Genomic DNA, 27,453 nt, shown 5'->3' with positions numbered 1-27,453 from the left:
GTCAGAGCTGACCTCACAAATGCTAATCCCCTTTATCCCTTCCCAGAATGGACTGTAATTGTCTCCAGATTAAAATGTGCAGGAGAGGCAACCAAAACAAAAACTTGGCAGCAGATGTGAACAGTGCACATATGTGGTGGTGTCACAGCCTCTCCTGGACGAGACCCCTGTTTAGCATCCCCTCCCTCCCCCGATGAGGTCACTCACCATTTAGAACTGTAGCTGAGCCCAGTAGGGTGTCAGCTCAGCTCAAAATACAAAGACTATGGACCCAAACAACCAAAGGTCTGTACCAAGATGGCTAATCTATGAGGAATGCCATGAGCTGTGGACACGCCCACCCTTTCCTGCCCCTTCTCTGGATTTCCAGTCTAGGCTATAATGTTACATAGTTATGAATTCTAGTCTCAGCTTGGCCTTGGGCAAGCGACTGACTCTCATTAAACCTGTGTCCTGGCGTTCCCTGGTGGCTCAGTGGGATAAGGATCTGACATTGTCACAGTGACTCGGGTCACTGCTGTGGTACAGGTTTGATTCCTAGCCCAGGAACTTCCACATGCTGTGGGAGTGGCCGGAAAATAAATAAATAAATAAATAAGTCAATAACCCTGTGTCCTCATCTGTAAAATGGGAACCCCAAGAGAACCTTCTACAAAGAGCAGGTGAGGCATGAAAGTATACATGTAAAGCATCGAATGTGGTACCTAGAACATACAAATGCTCAAGAAATGAGGGTAACCATTCTCCTGGAAGATTCTTATTAAATTGTTTCCATGAGGGGGTTCTTTGGTGACCTGGCAGTTAAGGATCAGGCATTGTCCGTGCTGTGGCACAGGTTCAATCCCTGGCCTGAAAACTTCCACATGCTGTGGGTGCACTCTTCCCAAAAAATAAAACTATAAAAAAATTGTTGCCATGTTTAAAGAAAGATTTTATCCTCCTGAAGCCCTAAGGTAACAAGCCCCCATCCCCTTCCTAAACTAGAAAAGTGTGGTAGAGATTGTTATGAGGGTAAGAAAAAGCACCAGGTTCAAAGCTCAATAAAAGCTCCATGGCTAATTTAGCCCCATATTTGCTTGGGCCTTTTCTTTCTAGGTCACCTTTTAACTCTTTATTGTCTTGTAAAAATCTGATGTCCTCCCCAAAATCCAGCCTATTTTTATTTTTGCATTAATAGAAATCACAGGCATATCCAGAAAGGAATAAAAGATGCCCATGGATGTTCTGTTAAAATTTTTTGTCATTTAATATTTAAGAAGACACTGTATTTTACTTGTGTTTTTCTCATTACTTTTAATGTAGCAGTAAGCATAATTCTCTCCCCAGAGGTACTCAGCAAGTGGTTCATTAAAAATGCATGCCCGGGTTGTAGTAAGCAATGCTCTGGATCTGGAATACTTTCTCATTCTCGATGAGCCCATCTCTAATTATTAGCCTAATAGTCTGAGCTGATCTTTGCAATTAAAATTTCAAACCAGCTAAACTGGAATATGGGTCGTTGTTTAGGGTAGCATTATAGTCTTAACCTTTTTTTTTTTTTTTTTTAGTTACATTCAGCAGGTAAGGGACAAAATTTCTAATTCCATTTCTTTTGCTTATTTTTTTAAGTTCTATAAAAATGGTTGCTCTGTTGCTATTCCGTTAATTATGAATGTTGAAAACTATAGAAACAGCCTTTTTAAAAAAAAATCAACCATGAGAAGGAAAAAAAAAAAAATGCATGTTCTGCAAGTGTTTTTAGTTTGTTCTCATTTGCTGCTTACTTCTGAGGGTCCCTAACATTATTTGCCAAAAAGAGCCACTGCTTTAAAAAATAAATATTAGTGTTGCATTAAGCAGAAGAAAACAGCAGGCCATGGATGATTACAAATGTCAGAATACTCCAAAGACGCTGGGAGTATTGGGGTCGGGCTGCTTGCTGGAATCTGTTATCTGCTGCTGCCAGAAATAATTTCTTTTTATTCAGGACATCCATTTTGCCATTACTTAGAACACTCTCCTAACAAAAATTGCTAAGGTAATCTCAGTGTCTTCAAAATCCATAATCTCAGTGAGAAAGAAAAAGCTTTATTTAGATTTCATCTATTCCAAATCTCTCCCATGTAACAGATGAGGAAACTGAAGATCAGAGAGGAGGATTGATTTGTCAAAGGTCACAGCATTTTAGTGACACATCCCTGGGCCTGTCCCAGCCTCTTGCCCTGTCCTCCTAGCAATTATTTTCACAAACAGAGACATGCCCACCCCTGAGAGAGCACGTGTTCACAGGAAGCTTGGAGACTTTTTATATTTGTAATCACTAACACTTTGTAGCACTTGGTAAAATGTACATATTTTTGCTATCAGAATGGCCCAAATTTTAAAGATTCCCTGCTTAATTAAACTTTAGCTATCTAAAAATTGTACTAGAGAACGGAAAGTCTGCCAGATGTTGATATACACAGAAACTTGTTAATAAATTCATGTCTCTATAAGATAAATGCATGTATATACAAAAACATATAACACAAACCAAGTCACGAGAATAGCCATTAATTAATGTACAACAGCTTTTTTAAAAATAATATCAGTAATACTTTCTACCTGTCAATTTTTATTTACTGTAGAGGTTGTTTTAGAAACTTGACATGATCACACTTGTCAAGTCATTGATTTTAGTAACCCATGCAACTTATTTTTTTAATTACAATTAATTTACAATGTTGTGCCTATTTCTGCTGTACAGCATAGTGATCCAGCCATATGTATATTGTTTTTCTCATACTATCTTTTATCATGTTCTATCCCAAGAAATTGGATGTAGTTTCCTGTGCTGTACAGCAGGACCTCATTGCTTATCCATTCTAAATGCAACTGTTTAGAGCTACCCCCTTCTCTTTCCCCACAAGTGTGTTCTCTATGAGTCTGTTTCTGCTTTGTAACTAGGTTCATCTGTGCCATATTTTAGATCCTACATATAAGTGATATCATATGGTATTTGTCTTTGTCCGACTTCACTCAGTATGAGAATTTCTAGTTGCATCCATAGTGCTGTAAAAGGCATTATTTCATTCTTTTTTATGGCTAAGTAGTATTCCATTGTGTGTCTGTACCACACCTCTTTTTTTTTTTTTTTTTTTTTTTTTTTTTGTCTTTTTAGGGCTACACTCGTGGAATATGGAAGTTCCCAGCCTAGGGGTTCAATCAGAGCTGTGGCTGCCGGCCTACACCACAGCTCATAGCAACACTGGATCCTTAACCTCTGAGTGAGGCCCAGGATTGAACCTGAATCCTCATGGATACTAGTCAGATTTGTTTTTGCTAAGCCACAACAGGAACTCCTGTACCACATCTTCTTAATCCATTCATCTGTTTATGGACATTTAGGTTGTGCCATGCAGCTTATTAATAGAATCACAATTGTTTTCACTAACTATGTCTGAGAGAGGTGGGGGTAATTTTCTTAATATTTCTAGGAATTTTTCTGGGCCTTCCCTTTGATGCACTTATGGAAAGCTCTGTTTGAAAGAATGTTCCCTCTCTGGGGTGGCTGGTGGCTATGCAGGAGAATGATATAGATGGTTGCTATAGCTTAAACAAGTCTACAACTGCACCACTAGATGCCATGAGCCCCTTGTAGATTGTGGAGGCATCACACACACACACAGATACACACACACACACACACAAATGTCTGGAGAAAGAGATTAGATATATAATATAGAGGTAATTGTATATAATGCATAGATATAATCATATATAGATTATATCTTTATATGCTATATAGAGAGTTTATTAAGTACCAGAATTAACAAGTCTATAACTGGTTATCCTTTTGAATTTGGAAATCTAATTTTTAAAAAACTCTTATTGAAATATAGTGCTTTGTTGCATTAATAGCTTTCTTCCTTTCCATGAAAGGGCTCCAGTCCTGCACAGCAGTTCTGAACACAGACTTTAGAATCATATTTCCTGGGTCCAAACGTCAGCCCCAACTTCCTAGCTCTGTGACCTCAGGCACAGGACTTAACCTCCCTGAACCTCCATTTCCTTATCTGTAAAGTGGCCAAAAGCAATAGTTTGTTCCCCCTCAGAAGGATATAAGGATTAAAATAGATACTTGCATGAGGCAAGTTTATTAGCACAGTACCTTGGGCCTGGGAGAGCTTCAACGAGTCCAGTCAATTATTCAATGAGGTTAATGCTCATCATCACCATCATTCTGATAGCAAGCCTTGGTGGCACCGTTCTGCGCTCTGCCAGGGCGCATCTCGTGGAGTTAGAGACCCTTAATGGGGAAGAGCTGCAGCACCATGTACATCCCCATGGTTCTGGGCCCAGCCATTCACAGCTCTGCTTCCCAAGCAGTCCCAGCTCCTCAGCAAACTCTCGCATGTGTGTATAGGGGCAGAAGCTACAGGTGCCCGGGAGGGAGGTAAGAGGATCCTGAAGGGAACAAACAATTCCCCATACCCAGCCCTCCCCCGACCCCCATGTCCACAGGTTTCTCCAGATTTTCTGAATCTACTGATACCTGATAATGGCCCAGTAGTTCCGAATCTATGTGATTGCGCCCTAGGAAAAATAATAAAGTGTGTCTATCATGCTAGCCCATATTGATAGAATTGATAGAATGCTGGAGTCAAACCAGTCACCGTGGCAACTCGGGTAGTTGCTCATAGCTGTCCCCCAGTCCTGCTTTTGACATCTCCAAGAACTGGGCTGTATTGGGTATCAGCAACAGTGCAGTTTGCAGCTCCCCCCAACACCTGTCATGTTGCCGGGAGATTTCTTTCCCCACAATAGAGTATTATAAGGTACTTGGCAAGGAGGGCCTATAATGTCATCCTACATTTACAGCCCATTTTTCTGATTTATAAGCCCAAATAGCCATTTAAAAATTCCAAATCGGGCTTTGTCAGGCAGCCCTACTCTTTTGTCATCTACAAATCAAACTGTTAGGTTTAAGGCCATAAATAGCGAGTGACTTTTTCTGCACAGCGTCAAAGCAGGTGTCCCAGACTCACTAATAACAGATCACACAGCCAGGAGATTTACAAGCAGTGTAGCCTGAGAACGTGCCCCTGCTTTCTTCAACAGAACTTACCTTTTCAAATAACATTTCAGGTGTATCTCCCAAACATAAACAAGATGTCAATGCAGGCAGTACTGGACTATCTCTACACCAAGCAGTTGTCACCCAACTTGGACCTGGACCCTCTGGAGTTAATTGCCTTGGCAAACAGATTTTGCCTGCCACACTTGGTTGCACTTGCAGGTAAGGCTGATGACTCTGGGCCATGCAGCGTCTGGCTGTCATATTTATCAAAATCACATTTAAGAAGATTTCCAGGAAATGGAAATTAAGTTTTTTTTATCACCCAATATAGGAATGTCTTGTGCAGGGTGACATGAACTGATCACATGTATCAGACAGCCCAATTCAATAACTTTCTTTTCTTTTCTTTTTTTTTTTTTTTTTTTTTTTTTTTTTTTGCCATGCCCATGGCTCATGGATGTTCCCAGGCTCAGCTCAAATCAGAGTCACAGCTGCAACCTGCATCACAGCTGTGGCAACCCATTGCGCCTGGCCAGGGATCAAACCCACACCACCACAGAGACAATGCCAGATCCTTAAGCCACCGTGTCACAGCAGAAACTCCAGCAACTGTTTTTTAAGCATCTAGTTTGTGTAGGTCCTGCTGATGCACACTAAAAGATGAGTAATGCATGACCCCTGCTCCCCCATGACCCATGCTCTATGCACTCTGCCTCCTTTGTGGACCACAGACCTGGAAATAAAAGCTGTTATGTCCATTTATCCCCATACTGTGTGCTTAGACACAGTCTCTAAGAAAGAGGCAGTAGTTAAGAACATGGGCTACAGACCCAACTTGCTTGGGTTCTGATCCTGGCTCCACTATTTACTGGCTGGTTGACTTCATACTGGATCTAACTGCTCTGGGTCTCAGCTTTCTTCCTGTCTAAAACGGGGATAACAGTATTCAATATTCTACCATAAAGTTGTTATGAAGATTAAATGACTTAAGTCCTTAGAACAGTGTCTGGCACCTAGTAAGCATTATGTAAGTGGTTTTCTTAAAGCTATTTTAGAAAATGTTCTGATATTGTCAAGATCACTTTGGGAAAAAAGAGAAAAAGGGAGACTTGGCTTAGCTTCGCAGAATCTTATGCATCATTTCTAGATTTGTTCGGTTGTTAAGCTGAAGAGATAACACGGTCTCCATGCGAGATAGGCATTCAAATACCTTTTTTCTTGACTTTAAACCTTCTGCTTTATTCACCATAGGTGTCAGTTAGCACTATGAGTGTTTCTTGCCACATTTAGTCGACTCCTCTTAACCACGAAATCAGAGGGGGTGTTCACTGCCCTAACCCTTGCTCACAGAACAGTGCCTGAGCATATGAGGTTCTCAATAAAAATGTGTTGAATCATTCAATGAAAATGAATATATGAACAAAGCAACCAGTCCTATCTGCACTTGACTTCACAGCAATATCTTTAGAAAAAAATTTCCCTGTGTTCCAGATTTCTCCAACGCTCAACCAACTAGAGATCACAGTTTTCTCTTCCCCTTCCTTCTTTACTGTTCATTTTTTTTAAACTGTTTTTTAACCAGAACACCTTAAAGTCATAGATCCATATGAGTATTACAGCTTTTTAATTACTAACTCTGGGAGGCTGCAATGGACCATTCTTGTTTTTCAGAAGTAAGAGTCCCAAACCACCTGACTATCCAGTTTTTACAAATATTTGTCCTTTCAGGGTAGATTTGATGTTTTCTTAATAGTCAAAAGTAATTTGGAGCCAAATCTGTTGAATAAGTTTTGTGATCAGGTTTTTTTTTTTTGGCATTTTATTGAAGTATAGTTGATTTACAAGGTTGTGATAATTTTTTGAAGTTGAGCCATTCTTACTTAAATATTAACTATGGTGATAAAACCATGGGACTGATTTCTTCATGAAAGAAACTGACCCAAAGAAACCCCCTTGTGTGAACTTACAGACCTCTATGTATGTTTACTTCTCTTGTTAAATGCTGTAATTACTGTCATGATTATTTAATATATGGCTTCTTAAGATGATTCTTTTAATCATTTGTATAGTGTTTGCTGTTTAGCCTAAGTATGGATGTTTAGAACATAGTGTTTTACCTAAAACTTAAACCCAGTGACTTCTCTGGGAAATTTAGTCACAAGTGGTTCTTTGTCTGTCAGTCCAGACAGCCTGGAAGATTGTGCCAGAGACGCCAATCCAATCTTGATCCCGTGCGGACCAGATAGAAGCATTATTGAGTAACAAGTAGGCAGAGCCAAAGCAGAAAGTAAGGGTGACTGACTTGGACAATATCCTAGATTAGAAAAAGGAGATGGAAACACACTACTTCAATGTCAAGGACCAGAATCACTGCGCCAAGACAGTACCTACACATGTCAATCCCAGAGGTGGGAGAGAAAGCCCACTCAGAAGCACAATTTTTGTTTTGTTTTGTTTTGTTTTTTGGGACCACACCTGAAGCATATGGAGGTTCCCACACTAGGGGTCAAATCAGAGCTGTAGCTGCTGGCCTACCACCACCACATCAACACTAGATCTGAACCACTTCTGTGACCTACACCACAGCTCATGGCAACACTGGATCCTTAACCCACTGAGTGAGACCAGGGATCGAACCTGCGTCCTTATGGATACTAAGTCAGATTTGTTTCCGCTGCGCCACAGCAGGAACTCCATCACAATTTGAATTCAGTTTAGGTGCCTGGAACACAGCCTCTGAGCAAAAATGGCTCTCCGGTCCAGATTTTTTTTTTTTTTTTTTTTTTTTTGATCTCTGGCTCAAGTTCTCCCCAGTCTTTAGAATCTAAGAGGTTGAAACAGTCCATCCCCCACCTGTTGCTGTTGAAACAGACCTATGCATTCCCAACTTCAAGGCCCCATTTGGACTCATTTCTGTTACCAGTCACTCTTCTGTCAGAGAATACTGAAAACTGGAGTGATACAAGTGAGGAAACTGAATTTTTTTTCTTGAATTTTAATGAATTTGAGTTTAAATAGTCTCTTGTAGTCAGTGATTACCAGACTGGACAGTGAAGGCTGGAGGACTCTGGCTATTTTAGAAGGACCAACAAGTGTCCCCAGAGTCATTGGTGTAGTGGCTGGAGACCAGAGCTCCACGTATTGATCAGCCACACGTCAGCATGGGCCCTCGATTCAGTTTGTGTGGCTGGCAGGGCTGTGCCCCATGCTTTTTCCCCTCAGACCAGACCCTCCAGGCACTAACTTCCTGCTGTTCCCTCTCCCCCACCAGAGCAGCACGCCGTTCAGGAGCTGACCAAGGCTGCGATGAGTGGCGTGGGCATTGATGGGGAAGTGCTCTCTTACTTGGAATTGGCCCAGGTCTGTAGCATTTTGCTTTTCACCTTTTAAGCATGTTCCATTCATTCGTTTAATACTGATAGAACATTCCACTGTTGCATCTGTCTAAATAAAGATGTCACCACTCAGTCACTGAGGCCCCCTGAATGCAGTGAGATCTGAGAGTTTTATGTTTCCTGCACCAATCTCCCAGCTGGGCTTCATTTGTAAAACAAGGACCCTACCCCCAGCCAGCTCCACAGTGCCCCTGAGGCACCAGTTTCAGTGTTGGAGAAGGACTTGGGACATGCGAGGGGAAGGCTTTGTCCCTCCTTTTGTGAATTCTTAGACATGGATTGGCTGAAATCAGTTTCTAGAATCCCCTGAAGTCCAGAGATGCCCCCCACTGTGGCTCTCCTGGGTCTTTTTCTTTTTTCAATCAGCATTGGTTGCTTTTGATGTCGTAGGTCCCTAATCCCAGTACACACTTGCCCGCTTCCTCTAGAGAGGGTCTGAGGTCCAGGCTCGGCTTCATCACTAAATAACTTACTTCAGACACAAAGCTAAACTCTGCCTCCATTTCCTCACCTGTAGGGAATGGGAATGGCAATTCACACCCCATCAAACCTTACAGATTATTTTGAGAATCAAGTGGGAGACATTGTTCAGGAAAAAGAGCAGGGAAGAGGGAAAGCCCTCTCCTAATACAGGGCATGTGTGCAAGTGATCCAGTCCTTGGCAGAGTCTGGTGCTGAGTTTAGTCTTGGAGGAAGGAACTAAGAATCCATTCTTGTCTTTTCGTCAGCCTGTTAGGGCAGTGGTTTACCTAGTCTTGGGTCAGGCAGTCTTCGTTTTGGGGGTGGTTTTTTTTTTTGTTTTTTTGTTTTTTTTTTTCTTTTTACAGCCACATCTACAGCATATGGAAGTTCCCAGGCTAAGGGTCCAATCGGAGCTGCAGCTGCCAGCCTGCGCCACAGCCACAGCAACACTGGATCCGAGCTGCATCCATGACCTACGCTGCAGCTTGTGGCAACACCAGATGCCTAACCCACAGACTGAGGCCAGGGATTGAACCTGCATCCTCACAGATGCTATATCAGATTGTTAACCTGCTCAGCCACAATGGGAACTCCAGGTCAGACAGTTTAAAGCAGTATTTCTCAGTCAAGAAGAGGAGGGAAGCCTTTAGGAGGTGTCCCGCAGGCCACTCCAGCTGCGGCCACGGGAGATTTTCAGATTCAAAAGAGAAAAAGGAGGGCTGCAGGACTTCACAGCAACCTGCTCGTTCTGATGTAACATTCTACAAGTGTGTGTGATTTTCTCCCCCTGTACCAGGCACGACCCTAGATGAGAAAACAGGTAGATACAAACACAGTAGGTTTTCTGCCCTCGGGGCCATCATAGGCAACTGAGAGAAACAGACACAAGCACCAGTTATTAAAATCAAATGTTTAAAAAAAACAACAAAAAACCTAATGGCGGTTACGGTTAAAACTGAGAGCAGACATGAACTGCAGTAAAATCAGCAAGCCCCCTGCTTCTCAAAACTTATTGTCTGCATTTGGAACTTGGTGTCTTTTGAAACAGGCCTGGGGGACCGTTTATGACTTGTGCTCTCTCCTAGAGAAAAATAAAATGACCCAGAACTTTCACATAGGGCCCGCCCACTCCAGGCAATGATTTACAGTTGTGTCCATCTGTTTGCTTTGCGTTGCCACCCCCTCCCCCTCCCCTTCCCCCCACCTCCCCCCCAACACACACACACCCTGCAGGGAAATAGGATTACTGCTAAACTCTGACAGGCCTTGACAGGAAGAGTTTAGGGTGGAGCCGCCCGTATCTTAGCCCATTGCTTAGACCCTAATGGAGGGTGCATTGGTGAGTATTGAACAGTCAGCCTGGGGACAAGTAGGACCCTGATCTGTGGCATTTTCCGGTTTCTGTGACAAATCCTCCCACCTGAACAACTTTAATGACTCACAGTGACTGAGCTCAGACAGTAGGGAGAAATGTGCACAGTTGACTTTCCTGAACAGGTAGAGCCAACTCAGGAAACCACTGCGCTGAGCTGACTTTCAGAAAGAAGTCAATTATCAAGAGAAGTTGGAAGCACCTACTAAAATTGTCTGTGATGTTGGGCGTCTTGATTTGCAGAGTCAGTTTCTGAGGACTTTGGCTTTTGTCTTAGCCTCCGTTCAGGGCGTTGATTTGGCCCCTGAGCAAGCCTGCTACGGGTTTCTGGGGTTTGCCTGCTCAAAGAAACTTCCAGAGCAACAGACAGCAGAAGAGAGGTCTGAAAGGGGCCTGGACGGAAAGAGTGAGGGATGGGGAGACCTGCCACATTTGGGGAAGGACTGGGGAATTAACTGTTGATTTTTGAGCATCAGGTCTTTTTTAGTCACAGCCACCTCAGCCACCAGCATCCTGAGCACCTGCTCAGAAAGGATAGGGTGGCCGGGCTATTGGGATTCCTCCCACCCTGCCCACACCACTCACTCTCCTTATGTAACCTAGGGACAGGTATAGGACAGCCACATGGTCCCGCAGTCTCCTCTTTCAGATCTCTGGCCCCAGCAAGCCGAGCTCTGACATGCGACACGGAGGATTCTGTTGCTGGGGCGTCCTTAAACAGAATGACATGGCCACTTTCTGCTGTTGGCTGGTGCCTTCCAGAAGCCACAGCCACTGATCACTAGACGGCAGGTGGGGGCGGCGGGGGGGGGGGGGGAAACAGGGCATACTTGAGACTCCAGATCTGATACAGTGTTTATTTTTAGTGCACCTGTCATAGGGGGTGTGGGGAGAAGGGTGCCAAATGCCACACTTGGCTGGTGTGGGGATCATGGCCAAGTCAGAAACAGTCATCCAAACAAGCAGTGTCTGAATTAGTCATGGGGGCCCTTTTTTCTTTGACCCCAATGATGGCTTTTTATCTCTTTAGAGCCCCACTTTAGAAAAGAGAGTCTGACCCCTTTCTGGTCACTTCCCTGCAGTTTCACAATGCCCACCAGTTGGCCGCCTGGTGTTTGCACCACATCTGCACCAACTACAACAGTGTTTGTTCCAAGTTCCGCAAGGAAATCAAATCTAAGTCCGCAGGTAAGCCTGGGCAGTCCCCATCTGTCTAACTGCCATACCCTCTGACCAAAGGGTTTGCTTCACTGTCCTGGAGAAGGAACCCAGGCAGCTCACAGCTCGTGGAGTAGTCCCTGTAACTGCGTGGCAGTCACAGAGTCCTGTGACGTGACACAAGGAACCACAGGTTGGAAATTCCCTCTGGAGAATTTCACAGTCGGGAGGACTGGGGCAGAGGGGGTTCAGGGGGCCCCACTGCAGAGCGAGCTGAGGTTGTTGGCTCATCCTCGTCCAGGGAGGTACAGTTAGGAGTGAGGGTACACTCTAAAGTCAGGGGGTCCTGGGTTCAGGCTCTCTGGGTCCAGCTGTGTGACTTAAGGGGCGTTGAGTCTACCTCTCAGAACTTCAGTGTCATGATCTGCCTGCAGTCCTACTCATAGTCCCCAAACTTGGGTTGTTGGGAGGACACACAAGCTAATCACGTAGGAGAAGCATAAGCACAGAACCCCGCGCACAGAAGCTGCTTGGGGACAGCAGGTAGGATCATCTGCATCTTCCCTTCCCCAGACAACCAGGCGTACTTTGAGCGGCACCGCTGGCCCCCCGTGTGGTACCTGAAGGAAGAAGACCACTACCAACGTGTGAAAAGGGAAAGAGAGAAGGAAGATATTGCACTAAATAAACATCACTCGAGACGAAAGTGGTGCTTCTGGAATTCATCTCCAGCAGTCGCCTGAGGCGGGAAAAGAAAAATCAGTCATCTGACCCACCACTTTTAAAAGCACTACTGTAAAATTAGTCTTATTATTAGAGAGAAAATGTAGTTCAGGTTTCAGGCACTGATCTTCCTCCACTTCTGTGCATTTCTCTGTGTGGAGATCAAAGCACAAGCTCACCATCCATGAGCCTGGACGAAAAAGGGAAGTTGACGCTCACTGCATTCCTTCAACTTCTATGTAGATTTTTTTTTTTTCTTTTTCTTTTTTTTTTTTTTTTTTTTTTTTGGTTAGGAGGCTTCATAAACTTCAGTCCATTATCTCATTTCTTTTTATACAAAGGAAAAAAAAATTCCAGCTTTCATGTTTCAAATTCCAAATTGGAAAATATTTTTATATGGTCTCTTGTAAATGAAAATACCGTGTATTACTTTATTTTACAGGCCACAGATTAACCATGAAGTCGCCCTGTGATTCTTTGCCCACATGCCCACTGAGCATTATTACTTAATTAGAGGGTGATCCTTTTGTTGTGAAGTAAAGGCTTGGAATGAAATTCCCCAGCGAGCAAGTTAGAGAGTGTTTAATCTTTGTTCTGCCGAATAATGTCGGTATAATTACCAAGTCAACTACAAGAGTGTGTATTTACAATATTTGCCGCGTAAGTGCTAATAATTATATGGTTATATGTGCCATGTAAAATATAGTGATATCCAATCTTCTGTTGTTTAAAATGTCTAGATTTAAGAGGATAATCTTGATCATCATTAGAAGGGCTTATTAAATCCCAGCGATATCCAGGGCAAACCCACTGGTGGACCTGAACACAAAAGATCCGTAAGAGTGTTGGTGTTCGGATTGCTGGATTAGGATGTACGTCTCTCGGTAGTCCTTGATCTTGCCGTGTTTCTGCATGCAGATTCTCCACTGACTTGAATCAAGATGGACAAGGGTCCCGGGACTCTGTCCCCACAGCGTCTGCAGGCTTGTTGCATCTCACCACCAGAAACAGGCTTCCTCAGGTCTCTCACCTGTGGCCAACTTCAACTTTGTAAGACCCCTTCTTTTTAACTCTTCCCAGGGAAAATCCATGTCACTGCAGAAGGAGACCAAGGCAGACCACCCACCCCTGCTGAAGTTCAGCAGGGCCTGTGAAGGCATGAAGCCGGAGGCCGGGTAGGGTCCCTGCATTTTCCAACGCAGACAGGAGTTTTACTCCAGGAGTCTAGGAAATGGTGCTATTGTGAGTTAGTTCGGACCCTTTGTCATTCTGAGTTTTCAGTGTTAATATAGAAAGTATTGAGCAGGGGAGCTTTTGAAAGGCTGTCCATCACTGCTTCTCTGTAAATGAAAATGTTACAGCACTCGGACAGAGCATCTTAAGGCCACAGTTCCATACTTTTCATGGGATGCTGTGTGATGGAGGCTGAGGCTTCTCCTGTCAAGAGGTCAATTGATGGATGCTCAAGGTTGTTGATTTTTTGGTTTTTTTGTAGCCTTCAATAGTTGGAGAAGAGACAGTTGAGTCCAAACTCCAATCCTGACAGCCAAATGTATTTGGAAATCTATCCACATTATAGGTGGGCATTTATTACTAGCAGAAGATACACATCAGAGACAAGAGTTTGGAGAGGTCCAGAAATGTTACCACCCTCTCATGACAAAGGAGGGGGCAGTAGAGTAGGGATGGATGGTTATAAATGCATCCCCTTTCACTTTTGGTCAATAGATTGTAAATTGTTCATGGAAGGAGAAAAGAGAGAATGAGAGGATAGATGTCAAGACTCAGGAAGAATTGGCATATATCCCATCCTAAAATGGGAGAGGTGGAGTTTTCAAGGAGTAGGCAGAGTTGAATTGATACAACCAAAGCTCCCATTTGATTGTAATCTTGCCAAAATGTAATGGACATATAAATGAACCTGGGGTATAAGCAATAATATCCACTAGTACTTGTTATCAGCTACTGTAACCAAGTGGCTGGTTCATTTGGTCGGCGCTGATTATGGCCTTTAACCGTGGTGGTTTGTTTTGTGTTTTTTATTTCACAAAAAGTCAATAAAATTGTTTAGCTATAAAAATGCCTCCAGCTTTTTCTTTAAGGACTGCCATCGTTATCATAGGTGTGGTTTTGGTTGCTTTTAAAAAAAAAAAAACTATCAAAACTTCAAAGGTGCTAGGTCCAAGGGGATGGGGGTGAGGGCTTGTGTGCTCCAGGCACAAGGCAGCTTGAAAAAGCATCATCTTTGTCTTTAGTACTGCCAGCAGAGATCCGAGAGCCATGGTGGAAATGAGGGGTCTGGCCTTTGGCCAATATGGTTGTGTCATTAGATAGGATATAGTTTTGGAAAAACCGAAAACGACATCTCTACCCTAATGGGATTACTAGAATCTGGGTTTGGGTCATTCTGTAGCAGTGAAATGAAAGTTTGCATTGGTGGGCTTGTGAAACAGATCTGAGAGAGCCTTTGGAAAAGTCTGTCAACAATTTCTGCACTTCTAGGCACTTCTAGGCACTTCTTTCTGCCCCAAGATCAGGTGGAAAAAGAGTCTCTAATGAGGTCACGAAGGGGGATTTCCTGAGTGGCAAATTCCCTATAACTCCATGGAAAGGAGTTGACAACTATTAAAAAAAAAAAAAAAAAAAAAGAAACTGCAGAAAGAAGACATTGAGTCTCCAACACATTTGCACATGTCTTAAAGGTAGTTGGTCCAGATTAGGCACCTTTCACATAATGCATACCAGTGGGTCTTAACCTATAGAAAAATCTTGCCAGAGTTTCTCCTAGGGCAATACTTGGCAAACCACTGAAGATTTCAACAACCCTATGTCAGCATTATAGGGACCACAAATTCTACTGGTTTAGACTAAGTATTTTCATTAGAGACATTCAAAACCAAGATGCCTATACTTCTAAGATTATTTTTTCACACTTCCTTCCATTGTCTGGTATACCAGTTGTCAAAATTCAGTTTTTCATCACTCTGACATTGGCTAAGTAGAATAAATTCTAGTCTGATGAAAAAATAAAGTGAAATCTGAATTTGGAAACTTAAGAGTGCAGCATTTCTGAAAGAAAGTGACTATGGCATAAAAGATGCGGTGTTAAAAATTAGCCAGGGAGAATGTGTTTAGATTGTGTGTGTACATGTGCATAAGTAATCAAGAAAAAAGGGAATGAAGTGGGGAAAAGGCTAAAGGTAATGGAAGGAAGGAAGGAAGGAAAGAAGGAAGAAAGGAAAGGAAAAGAAAAGAAAGAAGAGAAAAGAAAAGGAAAGAAAAGGAGTTCCCTTCATGGCTCAGCATGAAGTGAACTCCAACAAGGATCCATGAGGATGCGGGTTTGATCCCTGGCCTCACTCAGTGGGTTAAGGATCTGGCATTGCCCTGAGCTGCGGTGTAGGTTGCAGATGCAGTTCAAATCCAGCATTGCTATGGCTGTGGTGTAGGCTGGCAGCTGTAGCTCCAATTCGACCCCTAGCCTGGGAGCCTCCACATGCCGTGTGGGGCCCTAAAAAGCAAAAAGCGGGGGAGGGGGAGAGAAGGGCCACTTACCAGAGCCATGGAAGTTGAACTTAGCACTTTGAGCCATGGATGTGCTCTTTATTTTTGCCAAAGTACTAATTTATGACAGTATTCCATATTTCATGGCTTTATTTATTTTCAGATGAAGAATTTGGTGGGAATTTCCAGTTAGGAGGTGGGTGATGTATGCAACATGGAAAGGCACTGGTGTGGCAACACTGGCGACTTCCTATAAGAGAAGAAGCTGTGCTCTTCCCTTGGGCTACATTTGAAAATTTCAACCTGTGCTGATTGTGCCCTTAAGTGGGTATTTCTACTTATGCCATTTATATGCATGATTTTTCCCTGGGTTCACATGCAGGTGTCTCATCACTTAGACTTTTACAGACTGCCGTTTACGAAATATGGAAATAATATGAGAGCAGAGAACTCTTGGGTGGAAACAAATCAATCACACCATTGCACATTCATACACACGAAAGTGCTAGAAACAACAGTGGAAGGCATGAAGGGACTTGCCAGCAATTCACTCCTCTTGCTCCCCGTTTCTCAAGGAACAGAGCTTCTTAGCAACATGCCTTTCCAGTAGAATGCAGATGAAATGAGTGATTCCTAAATGTGGCCCCATGGAAGGAGCACTTAAATTCTTGGAATCTGAATAGATTCTCAATCCCAAAGACAAGAATGGTTAGATTTTGCACATGATCAATGAGAAAAGAACTTGATTCATTTCTCTCTGCTTGGATGCCAACCAAAGTTTGGGCATTTTTTTTTTTTTTTGGTTTCTTTCCAATCTGATAAAAAATAAACCTCCTTTTGATGATTCATGGTATCCCAATTGGAGCAATAATGCCCATGGAATATTAAGTTTAATTGTTGTGTGAAAAGATCCACCAACTCTCTAAGGTTTAGTCATCCAAAAAATATGAGAATGGTTTTCACTGGGTTTTTGGTGCCCATTAAGTGGGATGATTTAGGTAAAGTACTTGACACAGTGCCTCGCACATAGTTATTGCTCAGTAAATGAACCTGCGTACTTGGCATGTCAAATACCCAGGCAAGAAATCCAGGAGAAAGGACTACTCTGCCAGTTAGAAAACAGAACGATGTCATCTTTCCCTGCATTTCTTTAAATGATGTGCTAACCTTGCTGCTTAGTGCTTCATGACAATGATTAAAAGATTAAGAAATAGGAGCTGTGGAAAGACAAGAGGCAGGTGGTGGGAGGATCTGGGGAGGAGAGTATGGCTCATTCCAAGAAGACATTGCCCCTGACCATTCCTCCCTCCCTCGCTGTGGAGTAAGGGCTAGACCGCCCTAAGGGAAGCTTCTGTTTCACTTGGAGCTCTTTTTTTAATTGCTCCCAGTCATTTTTTTTCCTATTGTTCTCAAAGCTTGGATGCAGAGTTGAGTTAACCAGACTCTGGTTAACAGTTCTTAGCTCGTGCTAGCATTATCCTCTTTAGCCTTCTCCTTTTTATATTCTCCTCCTTCCATAATATCCACTCCCATAATATGTTCAGTAGATGTCTTTAAATGTGCAGATGTCCTTTATACAGTGTTGGTTCACGTGTGTGATCGTTACAAAAAGGGTATTAAGTAATAAATTTCATTCTTTTGGAAATCCAGCCATGTTGCAATGTGTACAACACCCCTCTGCTTTTCATGGCTGCTCAGTGTTTGTGCCCAGCATTCACATGACCCTGTCCCATTCCACTGGCCACAGAATCACAAGTCCATTCCACTCCCAGGCACTACAGTGAACCTCCTTGCACATGCCCTGGGGTCAAGATCCAAAAGCAGATTCCAGGTTCGGCTCCAGATGAACAGAATCAAAGCCTTCTAATGTGATGGACATGGATGGGAACAGTGGACTCAGTGATAAAAGTCCTTTCCTGCTCCCAGAACTAAGTTGACATGATTCTACAGAATTCAGGAATCATCAAGAATCTGAAAGGCTCTGGCCCAGCCCAGTGACTGGCTGTCTCCTGACACAGAAACGAAACTTAACTCCCTAGCACCTGAAGCTTTCCTGCTGGTGGAAGTAGTCAGAGAGCAGAATGAGCTGGTCAGTCCCATCTGACCTTGGCATTTTGTGTCATCTGACCCTCATGAAAGGCAAGAGAACAAGAAGATTTCTCAAAAGCCCCTCAAATACTAACATTTCTGATTTTCTGCCTTTGAAAAACCCCTGGAGAGGAGTCCTCTTGTGGAACAGTGGGTTAAGGATCCAGTGTAGTGACTGCAGTGGCTCTGGTCACTGCTGTGGCACAGGTTCAATCCCTGGCCTGGGATACATGCCACTGGTATGGAAGAGGGGAAAAAAAAAACAACCAAAACCCTAGAGAGCTTCTGCATACACATTAAACGTTGCCCTTAAGTTTTATTTCACATATGAAGTCTAAAGAAAAAGCATCCTACCAGTACAAATTCTACAGATTGGTCAAAGTGTCTCAGAACCTTTCAGATTCTTTATGACTCTTAAATTCTGTACTCATATCCATATGAATGCAAAACTTCGTTTTTCACTCTGGGTGGTAAACCACAGAGCAAAACTACCCAATTCATTAGATGGAGGGTGTTCAGACTACTGTGATTCCTTCCTCAGCCTCACCCTCAGTGGGATGCTTGGACCTCAAGCCCACCACTACTAAGATATATTTTCATTTATATATGTGAGAGAATTCGTTAAAAATAAGTAGTCATCCATGGGCTTAATTTCCAAAATATAGAAATAGCTCACGCAACTCAACAAAAAACAAACAACTCAATCAAAAAATGAGCAGAAGAACTAAATTGACATTTCTCCAAAGAAGACATACGGATGGGCAGTAGGCACATGAAAAGATGCTCAACATCACTAATTATTAGAGAAATAAATGCAAATCAAAACTACAATGAAGTGCCACCTCATGCCAGTCAGAATGGATATCATTAAAAAGTCTACAAAAAAACAAATGCTAAAAAGTGTGGACAAAAGGGAACCCTTCTACACACAGAGCCACTACAGAAAATAGTATGGAGGTTCCTCAAAAACCTAAAAATAGAGCTGCCATATGATTTAGCAATCTCACTCCTGGGCAAGTATCCAGACAGAAATAATTCAAAAAGAAACAGGTACCCCTATGTTTGTAGCAGCCTATTCACAATAGCCAAGACATGGAAGCAACCTAAATATCCATCAACAGAGGAATGGATAAAGCTGTGGTACATATATACAATGGACTACTACTCAGTCATAAAAAAGAATGAAATGATGCCATTTGTAGCAATATGGATGCAACTAGAGATTCTCAGACTACCTGAAGTAAGACAAAGGCAAATACCATATGATATCACTTATATGTGGAATCTAAAAATGACACAAATGAACTTTTATGAAACAGACACAGACTCCCAGACAAAGAAAACAGACTGGTGGTTCCCAAGAGGGAGTGGGGAGAGGGAGGAATGAACTAGGAATTTGGGGTTAGCAGATGAAAACAATTATATATAGGATGGGTAAACAACAAGTCTTACTATATAGCCCAGGGAATTATATTCAATATTCTATGATAAACTGTAATGGGGGAGTTCCCTTATGGCACAGGGGGTTAAGGATCCAGTATGGTCACTGCAGTAGCCCAGGTTGTCTGTGGCTCGGGTTTGATCCCTGGCCCAGGAATCACCGCATACCATGGGTGTAGACAAATATATATATATATAATGGAAAAGAGTTTTTTTAAAAGATTGTGTATATATATATATATATATATATATATATATATGCATAACTGAATCACTTTGCTGTACAGCAGAAATTAACACAACATTGTAAATCAACTATACTTCAATGAACATACATACATGAAAATAACATAATGATATAACTTAAATGACCAAAAAAAAAGTAAGTAGTCATAGTAAATGACTAAACATTTGAAATGTCCAACTCGTAGAGAAATGGGCTTACCAATATTTTTTTTTTTAATTAGAAGGCAGTGGACTCTTTCCCCAGAAATCCTGCACTTCTGGGTATACTTTCGTCCATTTTGCTTACATTTGCATAGACAGCCAGGGTGCTGAGGCCTTGGGATATCAATTAAGACACGTATTCACATGTTCTTTCCTTCTTATTCCAGTGTTTCCTTACTGTGCTCAACCCAATGAATTAAGGTTCTGAGCTCGGCACCAATCTACTACCAGAGTCCAAAACATGAACGTGAGAACCATGATAATAATATTTAATATTTTTGAGTATATATTAGGGCCAAGCAATAAGTGCTTTACATGCATTTAATTTACTGCATTTAATTCTTACATCTTATGGGTAAAGTAATGGTTTCCCCAGAAGCTAAGCCTAGAGGGAGATTCACAGGCCAGTGATTGATTTAAAAAATGCCCTGAGATGAGATGGACAAGGGAGGGTGAAGGTAGCAGGAAGGTAAGAAGTCCAGCAGGGCCACGGTTTCAAGCAGTCCCACTCTCAATCCAGTCTAGAGGTGTGCCCTGGAGCACAAAGGACACCCTCAAAGCTGACTTTTGTATTTCTACACAGGTAGTCAAAGGCTAAGTGCTTTGGGCAGGGAAGTAGAGGGTAGAGGTGTAAACTCCTGGGCTTTAGGCCTGCATTAGTGAGTTGAAGAAAGTGGTTCCAGTAGCAAGTAGGAAATCTTCCAAGGAGGGTCACAGGTGTGGGCTGTTAAAGGGAAGCAAAACATAAAAGATGGTAGGGACACCCACAAAAGTGAAAAGGACCCAAGGGCATCTGGGAGGGCACAAGTTGATCTGCTCACTAGCCTCTACCTTGAAATTCTGAAAAACCACCTAGATCAGTGTGATGGGGCACACTGACAAAATTTGTGTGTGCCGATGACATGTTGCATCCTCTTTTGCTCCCAAGTCAAAAAGCTTCAGGAGTCAGTTTGAAGAAGATCAAAAGATGAAGTCATCTTGATTAACTTTCCAAAATTGCAGAATCTCAAACATAATCATCCTCCCCCAAAATGTACACAAAACCTTATTTCAAAAGGTCATTGAATTTTCCCTAGATTATGCAAAACAATTTAATAACAATTGACTTGAACCTAAACAAATTCTTGCCACACAGCATTTTCTAGATTTACAGCAATTTCTAAAAAAAATCCCCAGGATGGCAATTCTGATTCTTCCTCAAAATTCCTACCATCTCCCAATACACACCAGAACTGGTCCAGCAGAAAGCATCAAAGACTCAGGATTTCAAGTCTTTAAAAATTTTTATTTTAATACCAACTGCTTGATTTCTATAGTTTCACAGCCTGATTTTTATTGAGCTAACCATAGGACCTAAAGTAAAGTCATTGCTCAGAGCCTAAGAATTGGAATCTAGACCTACTATTTTTAGTAAATGAACAGAGCATTCCTTCATCTGCCCAAATGCTCAGCAAACCTGCCATCATCAGCCATAGGGCAGTATCTTCCCTTGGATCATTTTTCTGATTTTATTTCAGATAGTTCTGTGGGTAAGAGAATGGTTTTATTGATCCACGTATCTTTTTGCAACTTGCTGAGGGAGGATACAGACAGGAAATACCTGAGCTCTTCTCAGTGGAGTATCTTTTTGTTTTCAGAGTTTGGGTTGTTTCTGCTTGATGAATATGTTGGTAATAGGGGGTGGATGATGTCTCTATGGATGATAATGTTTGTTGAAACTAACTCTTTCCAAAATGGTGTATTTGCAGTGGGGATGTTCTTCTCAATTATGTAGTCCATAAAGCAAAAAATGACTGCATGCATAGCCAATTGGGATATATCTCCCCATCTTAAAAACCCTTGATAAAAGGGAGGCCCTCAGGTGATTGCCCTGAAACCATGCTTCTATTCACAGTGTCTTGACCCAATAATCCACACAGGAAATCAAGGCTTTCCAGGCTGAAGATCATTCCAGATCTCACTTCTCCTTAAACAGACCACCCATTCCCAGCAAAATGTGTTAACAGGGTCTCCTTGATCCTCAAGTCGGAAGGAATGCATTATAGGTGTCACTTTCCCATCTTGCACTCTCCCTCACCCCAAACCTGACCCCTGCTCCTGGGTCAGGCCCTTAGAAATCCATTTGACCAACATCAGACCATACCCAGATGATGCAAATGAAGATTTGGAGGCTTTGTGGTAGGATAGGTGATAAAAGTCCACTTTTCAAATCCTACAGAGATTCAAATTGAACACCTTAATCTTAAATCTCTGGCATCAGAACTGACTTTCTCTTCTATTGTATTCTTCCAGGAGGTAGCTTCATTTCATTCAGTGTTAGAAATATCTTCTGTGGGTGTGGTGCAAACCATCCATGCCTCATCTTGGGAAGCCTCATGATTATATGTCAATTTAGTCCTCCTTCTACCTTGCCAAAGGGTTGATCTAAAGATGATCACAAATCAATTCATCTAAGACTTTCTGAACTTCGACACATATGAGACCCAGTCTATGACCCGGGCGAGCACCTAGTATCTGGCTGGACACAGCCAAATAATAACAACCATAAAACAATAAACATCTCAAAATTGTATGCCTATCAGTAATGCATGATTATGTGCAATTTACTCTAAGGCATAACCCAGGCTCCAGGGCAAAAAGTGTTGGGATAGCTTGACATATCATGTCTGACATGATTCTGAAAGAGTGAACTGATAGTTAATTGTCAAGTTTTATTCATTCCACACATTTTTATTGCACTGATACCTGCCTCATAGGAGCAGTCACTTTTCTAAGTGCCAGCATCCCTATCATTGTGAAGTTGACATTCCATCATGGGGAGGCATGCAATGAAAATCAACAAATATGTACTTTTATCAGTAATTGCTATGAAGCAAAAAGGGAGATGATAGAAAACAATCAAGACTACCATTTTAGACAGAGGCCATCAAGGAAGTCCTCTCCTAGCTGAGTTATTGGAGTAGAGATCCAAATTAAGTCCAGAATTGAGAGAGGAAACAGTTTGGCCAGCTTGTCTCTCCTTCCCAATATTTGGGGCATCAGCCAAGAACTGGAGGTCAGTGGTAACTGAATGGCTAGGGGTTGGAACCACCTGGAAGTGTCTCACATATTTGGTGGTTGATGCTGGTTCATAGACGAGAGCTCTGCAGGACTGTGGACAAGAATATCTCTATAATATCTATCCATCTGGTCTCTCTGCAGGGGCTTGTTTGGGATTTTTTTTTTTTCTTTTTAGGGCGGCACCCATGGCATATGCAAGTTCCCAGGCTAGAGGTCGAATTGGAGCTGCAGCCACTGGCCTATGCCACAGCCATACCAATGCTGGATCCGAGCCACATCTGCAACCTGCACTAGCGCTCAGGGCAACACCAGATCCTTAACCCACTGAGTGAGGCCAGGGATCGAACTCACATCCTCATGGATACTACCAGGTTTGTAACCCACTGAGCCACAACAAGAACTGCTCACGGGCTTTTTTTTTTTTTTTTTTTTTAATAGAATGGCAGGTGGGTTCTAAGAGTGTGTGTCTCCAGAGAGAAATGTAGAAGTACAGGATGTGTTTTTGATCCAGCATCAGGACTAACATAGTGTCATTTCTCCCCATACTCTATTGTTTGAGGCAGCCAAAAAGGTCCACCCAAGTTCAATGGGAGAGGGCACAGACTTTACCACTCAATGGGAGAAGTGTCAAGGTCAATTGTAAGAAGAACCTGTGGAATGGGAGATATTGTTGTGGTCTTCTGCCACAATCAGAGTTGACTGGTTTTCCAGAGCTGGCTTTTGACTGGGGGAAAGAGAAAACGGAGATGGGGAGATAATGAAGGTTACTCTGTGCCCAAAAGGGAGAAAAGGAGAGCTGGAAATGGGGTCAGGACTCAGAGTGAAGGAAAAAAGTTCTGCCTCTGCTGGCTTTATTTGTTTTTGCTTTTTAGGGCTGCACCTGTGACATATGGAAGATCCCAGGCTAGGGGTTGAATCCAAGCTACAGCTGCTCACCTTCACCACAGCTCCAGCAATGCCATATCCTTAACCCACTAAGCGAGGCCAGTGATTGAACCTGCATCCTCATGGATACTAGTTGGATTTGTTTCTGCTGTGCCACAACGAGAACTCCCTGCTGACATCTGACTCCCTGCTGACTCCCTATTGACATCTATCACTTGAAAAGCTACTTGTCAGAACTGCTCTCTGAACTTCCTTGCCTGATTCCTGCATTAACTCAGGTTCACTTAACTGACACAAACTCCACCCATCACACCAAAGCTTTTGATCATTGAGATGGTACCTCCCCAAGTGGGGCAGCCACTGTACCTTAGCAGCTTCAACTGTCTGAAGATGATTGACCTAAAGGAGGCCCAGCTACTTTCCTATTGGACTCCCAGGAAAGAAGAAGCCTCCCAAAAAGCCATGTTGTCTCGTTGTTCTCACACAAACTTTTCAGAGAGGGTCTGAACTTCTCAAGTTCATGATCTTTGGTTCAGGAAAAGTTCAAAATAACAAATATTTCTTCATCAACAACAAGAGCGGCAACAACATTCTTTTCAGTGGAAGAACTGGAGAGTCTCAAGGTCAGTACAAACTATGAAGGGATAGTGCCAGGATCCTTGTGTTTTTGGAGCATTCTGAGCGATTCTAATGGGCAAGGAGGTTGAGAAGTGCAGCCCACCTGGTTTGCCCTGACTCCCTTCCAGAACACCTCCCTGCCTCCCCTCCCCTCACCTATTGCGTTCCAGCCAAACGAGTCTTCTTGATGAGCCTTTAATTGGCTGTGTTCTTGCCCTGTGGTCTCTGTACATACTGTTCCCTCGGCCATCTGATGCTCTTTCCCCCAGTTAACCTACTTGACTCACTCCTCAATTCAGGGACCTGCCCCAGGCCACAAAGCTTCAAGAAGCAGCCGTTTCTTCTTGGATGTCCCACTACATACAACTCCATGAGTTTCTATCCATCTGTATAACCATCGTCAAGGAGGCACAGAGGGCTTGTCCTAGATACAACCATCTCAGCTGAGGGTTGAAAAGAATTCAGCCTGGAAGTTCTATAATGAGACACATCACTGCTCGCTTATCAATTTTACCATCAGTGCAAGAAGCAGCAAACTCAAACTTCCACAAGACGCCTTCACCAAAAAGAGTCTCTTGAGGATTTCTAGGTAAACTCATTGTTCTGCCTTCAAGCTAGCCCTGTGGCCTGGCTGCAGCCCCAGCCACTCCCTGGCTGCCCCTTCTCAGTGGTTCTAAGGAGGCCAAATGCCAGCACAGAAGGAATGGTGTGCAAAGAGACTGCCAGCGAGGATACCAGTTAGGAATCCCTGGTGCAGGGCATGTTGGGGAGGAAAAAGTCCCCCTTTCCCCAAGGTAACCTTTCCAGAAACAAACATCTTTCTTTCTATCAAAATTACTAACTTACCATGTATTCTTGGGCACTTGGTACTAGAACGCTCCAGCTGTTCCACCTTTGGTTTTCAACAACTTCCACAGGATCCGACATTCCAATCATTCAAGGTGAATGGAGACATGGCAGATTATGTCTGCAACAGGTGTCAGAAAGGGTATTATTCATAAATGTCAGACTTGAAAATGCCTTGAGCCCATGCTTCTCATAATAGTGTAATTGTTATTTTTAGCACCACAGGCACAGCCACTTTAGAAGGGAACCCTTAGCGGCCCACCCATGTTTCAGTAAATTTCACAGGCCTCCCCACCATGGGGGAGTCTTGGAGCAAAACTTCCAGAGCCTCTGACCACTCCCACCTTTCGTTCCTCCCCTACAGAGCAGCAGCCAACCTCATTAGTGGCTGTGGGACCCTCACTGGACAGGGCTGCTCAGGCTCTCCCTCCCCTGCCTTGAGGAAGTGCAAGAAGGGCCAGGACTCTCTTATATTCCCTGCTCCAACAGGGTCAAGACTTTGAGAGGTGGCCTGAAGGCACCATTCTCCCAAGAGCTTTCCTATTTCTGCCAGCAGTGATGCGTGAGCAGGGTCTTGCACCGCTGTGCTGCTTGGTAAGGGTGCCCTGAGCCTGCAGACAGTGACTAAGGCTTGGGTTTGAGAAGCAGCAGGAAGCCCTTGCTGGGTCTCCGATCCAGCTTTTCCAAGAAACCCTGAAATTCAGGACCACTGGGCATTTGAAACCATCTAGCTAACCTGGATCACCTTCTGGCTGCTTCTATCTTATCTCCAGTGGTCACAACCAGCAGACATGATTTGATGACCAAATGACACCCCCAAGCACACAAATACATTTTTCTTCTATCTTCTTTGCCTGTTTCTGAGATCATTCTCTCTTAGGCCAGGAGGAGGAGAAAGCTCCTTTGTGCTCTGGAGAAACCCAGTGTACAAGCTTTGTATCAGGCATGCAAGGTGGAGGAAGACTTGGGGAGAAAGGATGAGGGGAGTTCCCTGGTGGCACAATGGGTTAAGGACCTGGTGTTATCACTGCAGCAGCTTCGGCGCAGGTTTGAACCCTGGCCTCCTAGAACTTCCATATGCCATGGGCAAGGCCAAAAAAAAAAGGAACACATTGTTCATACTGTGTAGCACAGGGAAATTTACCCAATACTCTGAAATAACCTCTATGGTAAAAGAATCTGAGAAAAAATGGATATATATATATATATATATATACACACATATATAGACATGTATAACTGAGTTACTTTACCATACATCTGAAACTAACACAACACTATAAGTCAACCATACTACAATAAAAAAAAATTTTAAACTAAAAAATAGGAGCTCCCACTGTGGTGCAATGGGATCGGCAGCATCTTAGCAGACTCGGGTTTGATCCCTGGTCTGGCACAGTACATTGAGGATCGGGCATTGCCGAATTGTGACTTAGTTCTCGGCTGCAGCTCAGATCTTACCCCTGGCCCAAGAGCTCCATATGCCACAGGATGGTCAAAAAAATTTTTTTAATTAAATATATAAATACAATCTTATGTTTAAAGAATTGAAAGGGGAAAAAAGAACACATGGTTCAGAGTGACTTAACTCAGGTACCTGTCACTCTCTCTTGGCTTGTGGTGTGTGGACTGCTAGTTTTCCAAACATCCTCTGTTATAGGCAGAAGGAAGGGACAGTCACATCTCTTGCATTTGCTGCTGTACTTCTTGGGACATCGACCCCCATTTGGAAGAAGATTGAAGGGCTTTGACTTTTCTGGAAGGGCTACTCAAGGCTGTGCTCTCTCACTAACCTCCTTCCTAAAGCAAAGATGCATGGTGATTTCCAAACATGTTTCATCATGAGAATTGCCCCGGGAACTTTAGAAAATTCCCTATTTCCAGGCCCCACACCTTATCTTCCAAAGCAGAATCTCTGCAGGAAGGAGCAGCACAGGATTCCACATTTTTAAGTCCCCTATCCTCCCCCATTAAATTCTGATGATCAGCACTTTGCATAACCAACTAAATTTAAACTGAGATTGAAGGATGACAATGCAGAGACTCTCTGAGGTAACTATTTGCATAAGTGAGAAGGTCTCTCCTGAAATGGTGACTTTGCGATCAGCTTGTGCCTAAAACCAGGAGCACACTGTGCCGTGGGGATGAGGAAGAATCCGGGAGGGTGCGCACTCCCCTAGTCTACCCAAGAACTTTGAGCTGGTCCCTGGTAGAAAAGGGTGCCATGTGCTAAAACCAAGCAGATGCTTTCCTAATGCACTATGGGCACCAGGAGCAGGGGCTCTGACTGACACATAGAATCAAATGGAAACGTCCTTCCAGGTTTGTGCTGGGGCTCACCTGCACCTGTTAATTTCTCAGGAATTCTGCAAGCAAGTGGGTGCTTGGCAAAAAGCCATGGTGAAAGCATTTATACT

At 43.1% G+C, this 27,453-nt stretch overlaps 2 protein-coding genes across 13 annotated transcripts in view; one reads left to right on the top strand and one right to left on the bottom strand.

Annotated features, from left to right (window-relative positions):
* Positions 1 to 14,228, top strand: part of RHOBTB1 (Rho related BTB domain containing 1) — a 138,453-nt gene extending 124,225 nt beyond the window's left edge. For all 8 annotated transcript variants that reach the window (XM_021073598.2, XM_084997023.1, XM_021073600.2 and 5 more), the window contains 4 exons: positions 5,107 to 5,257; positions 8,310 to 8,398; positions 11,350 to 11,455; positions 11,999 to 14,228. In XM_021073598.2, the coding sequence (XP_020929257.1) occupies positions 5,107 to 5,257; positions 8,310 to 8,398; positions 11,350 to 11,455; positions 11,999 to 12,168 (516 nt within the window). In that variant the 3' untranslated portion in view covers positions 12,169 to 14,228. The remainder of the gene's footprint in view (positions 1 to 5,106; positions 5,258 to 8,309; positions 8,399 to 11,349; positions 11,456 to 11,998) is intronic.
* CDK1 (cyclin dependent kinase 1) overlaps positions 1 to 27,453 on the bottom strand; it is a 158,734-nt gene that overhangs the window by 51,721 nt on the left and 79,560 nt on the right. For 3 of the 5 annotated variants that reach the window (XR_014825568.1, XR_014825567.1, XR_014825566.1), the window contains exon 8: positions 25,037 to 25,157. Coding sequence is in view for 2 of the 5 variants with exons in the window: in XM_084992913.1 (XP_084849039.1) it covers positions 25,152 to 25,157 (6 nt within the window). In the remaining 3 variants the exon portion in view is untranslated. Of the gene's footprint in view, positions 1 to 22,456; positions 25,158 to 27,453 lie in introns of those variants that run through there. The other 2 variants (XM_084992913.1, XM_084992915.1) reach the window with 2 other exon arrangements.

The sequence above is a fragment of the Sus scrofa genome, chromosome 14 (assembly GCF_054392235.1).
Source record: "Sus scrofa isolate SSC_HxYL_T2T_F1_AM1 chromosome 14, Sscrofa_HxYL_maternal_Yorkshire_Landrace_v2.0, whole genome shotgun sequence".
Lineage (NCBI taxonomy): Eukaryota > Metazoa > Chordata > Mammalia > Artiodactyla > Suidae > Sus > Sus scrofa.
The sequence above is the reverse complement of the archived record's forward strand: the minus strand, read 5'-3'. Positions and strand labels throughout refer to the sequence as shown.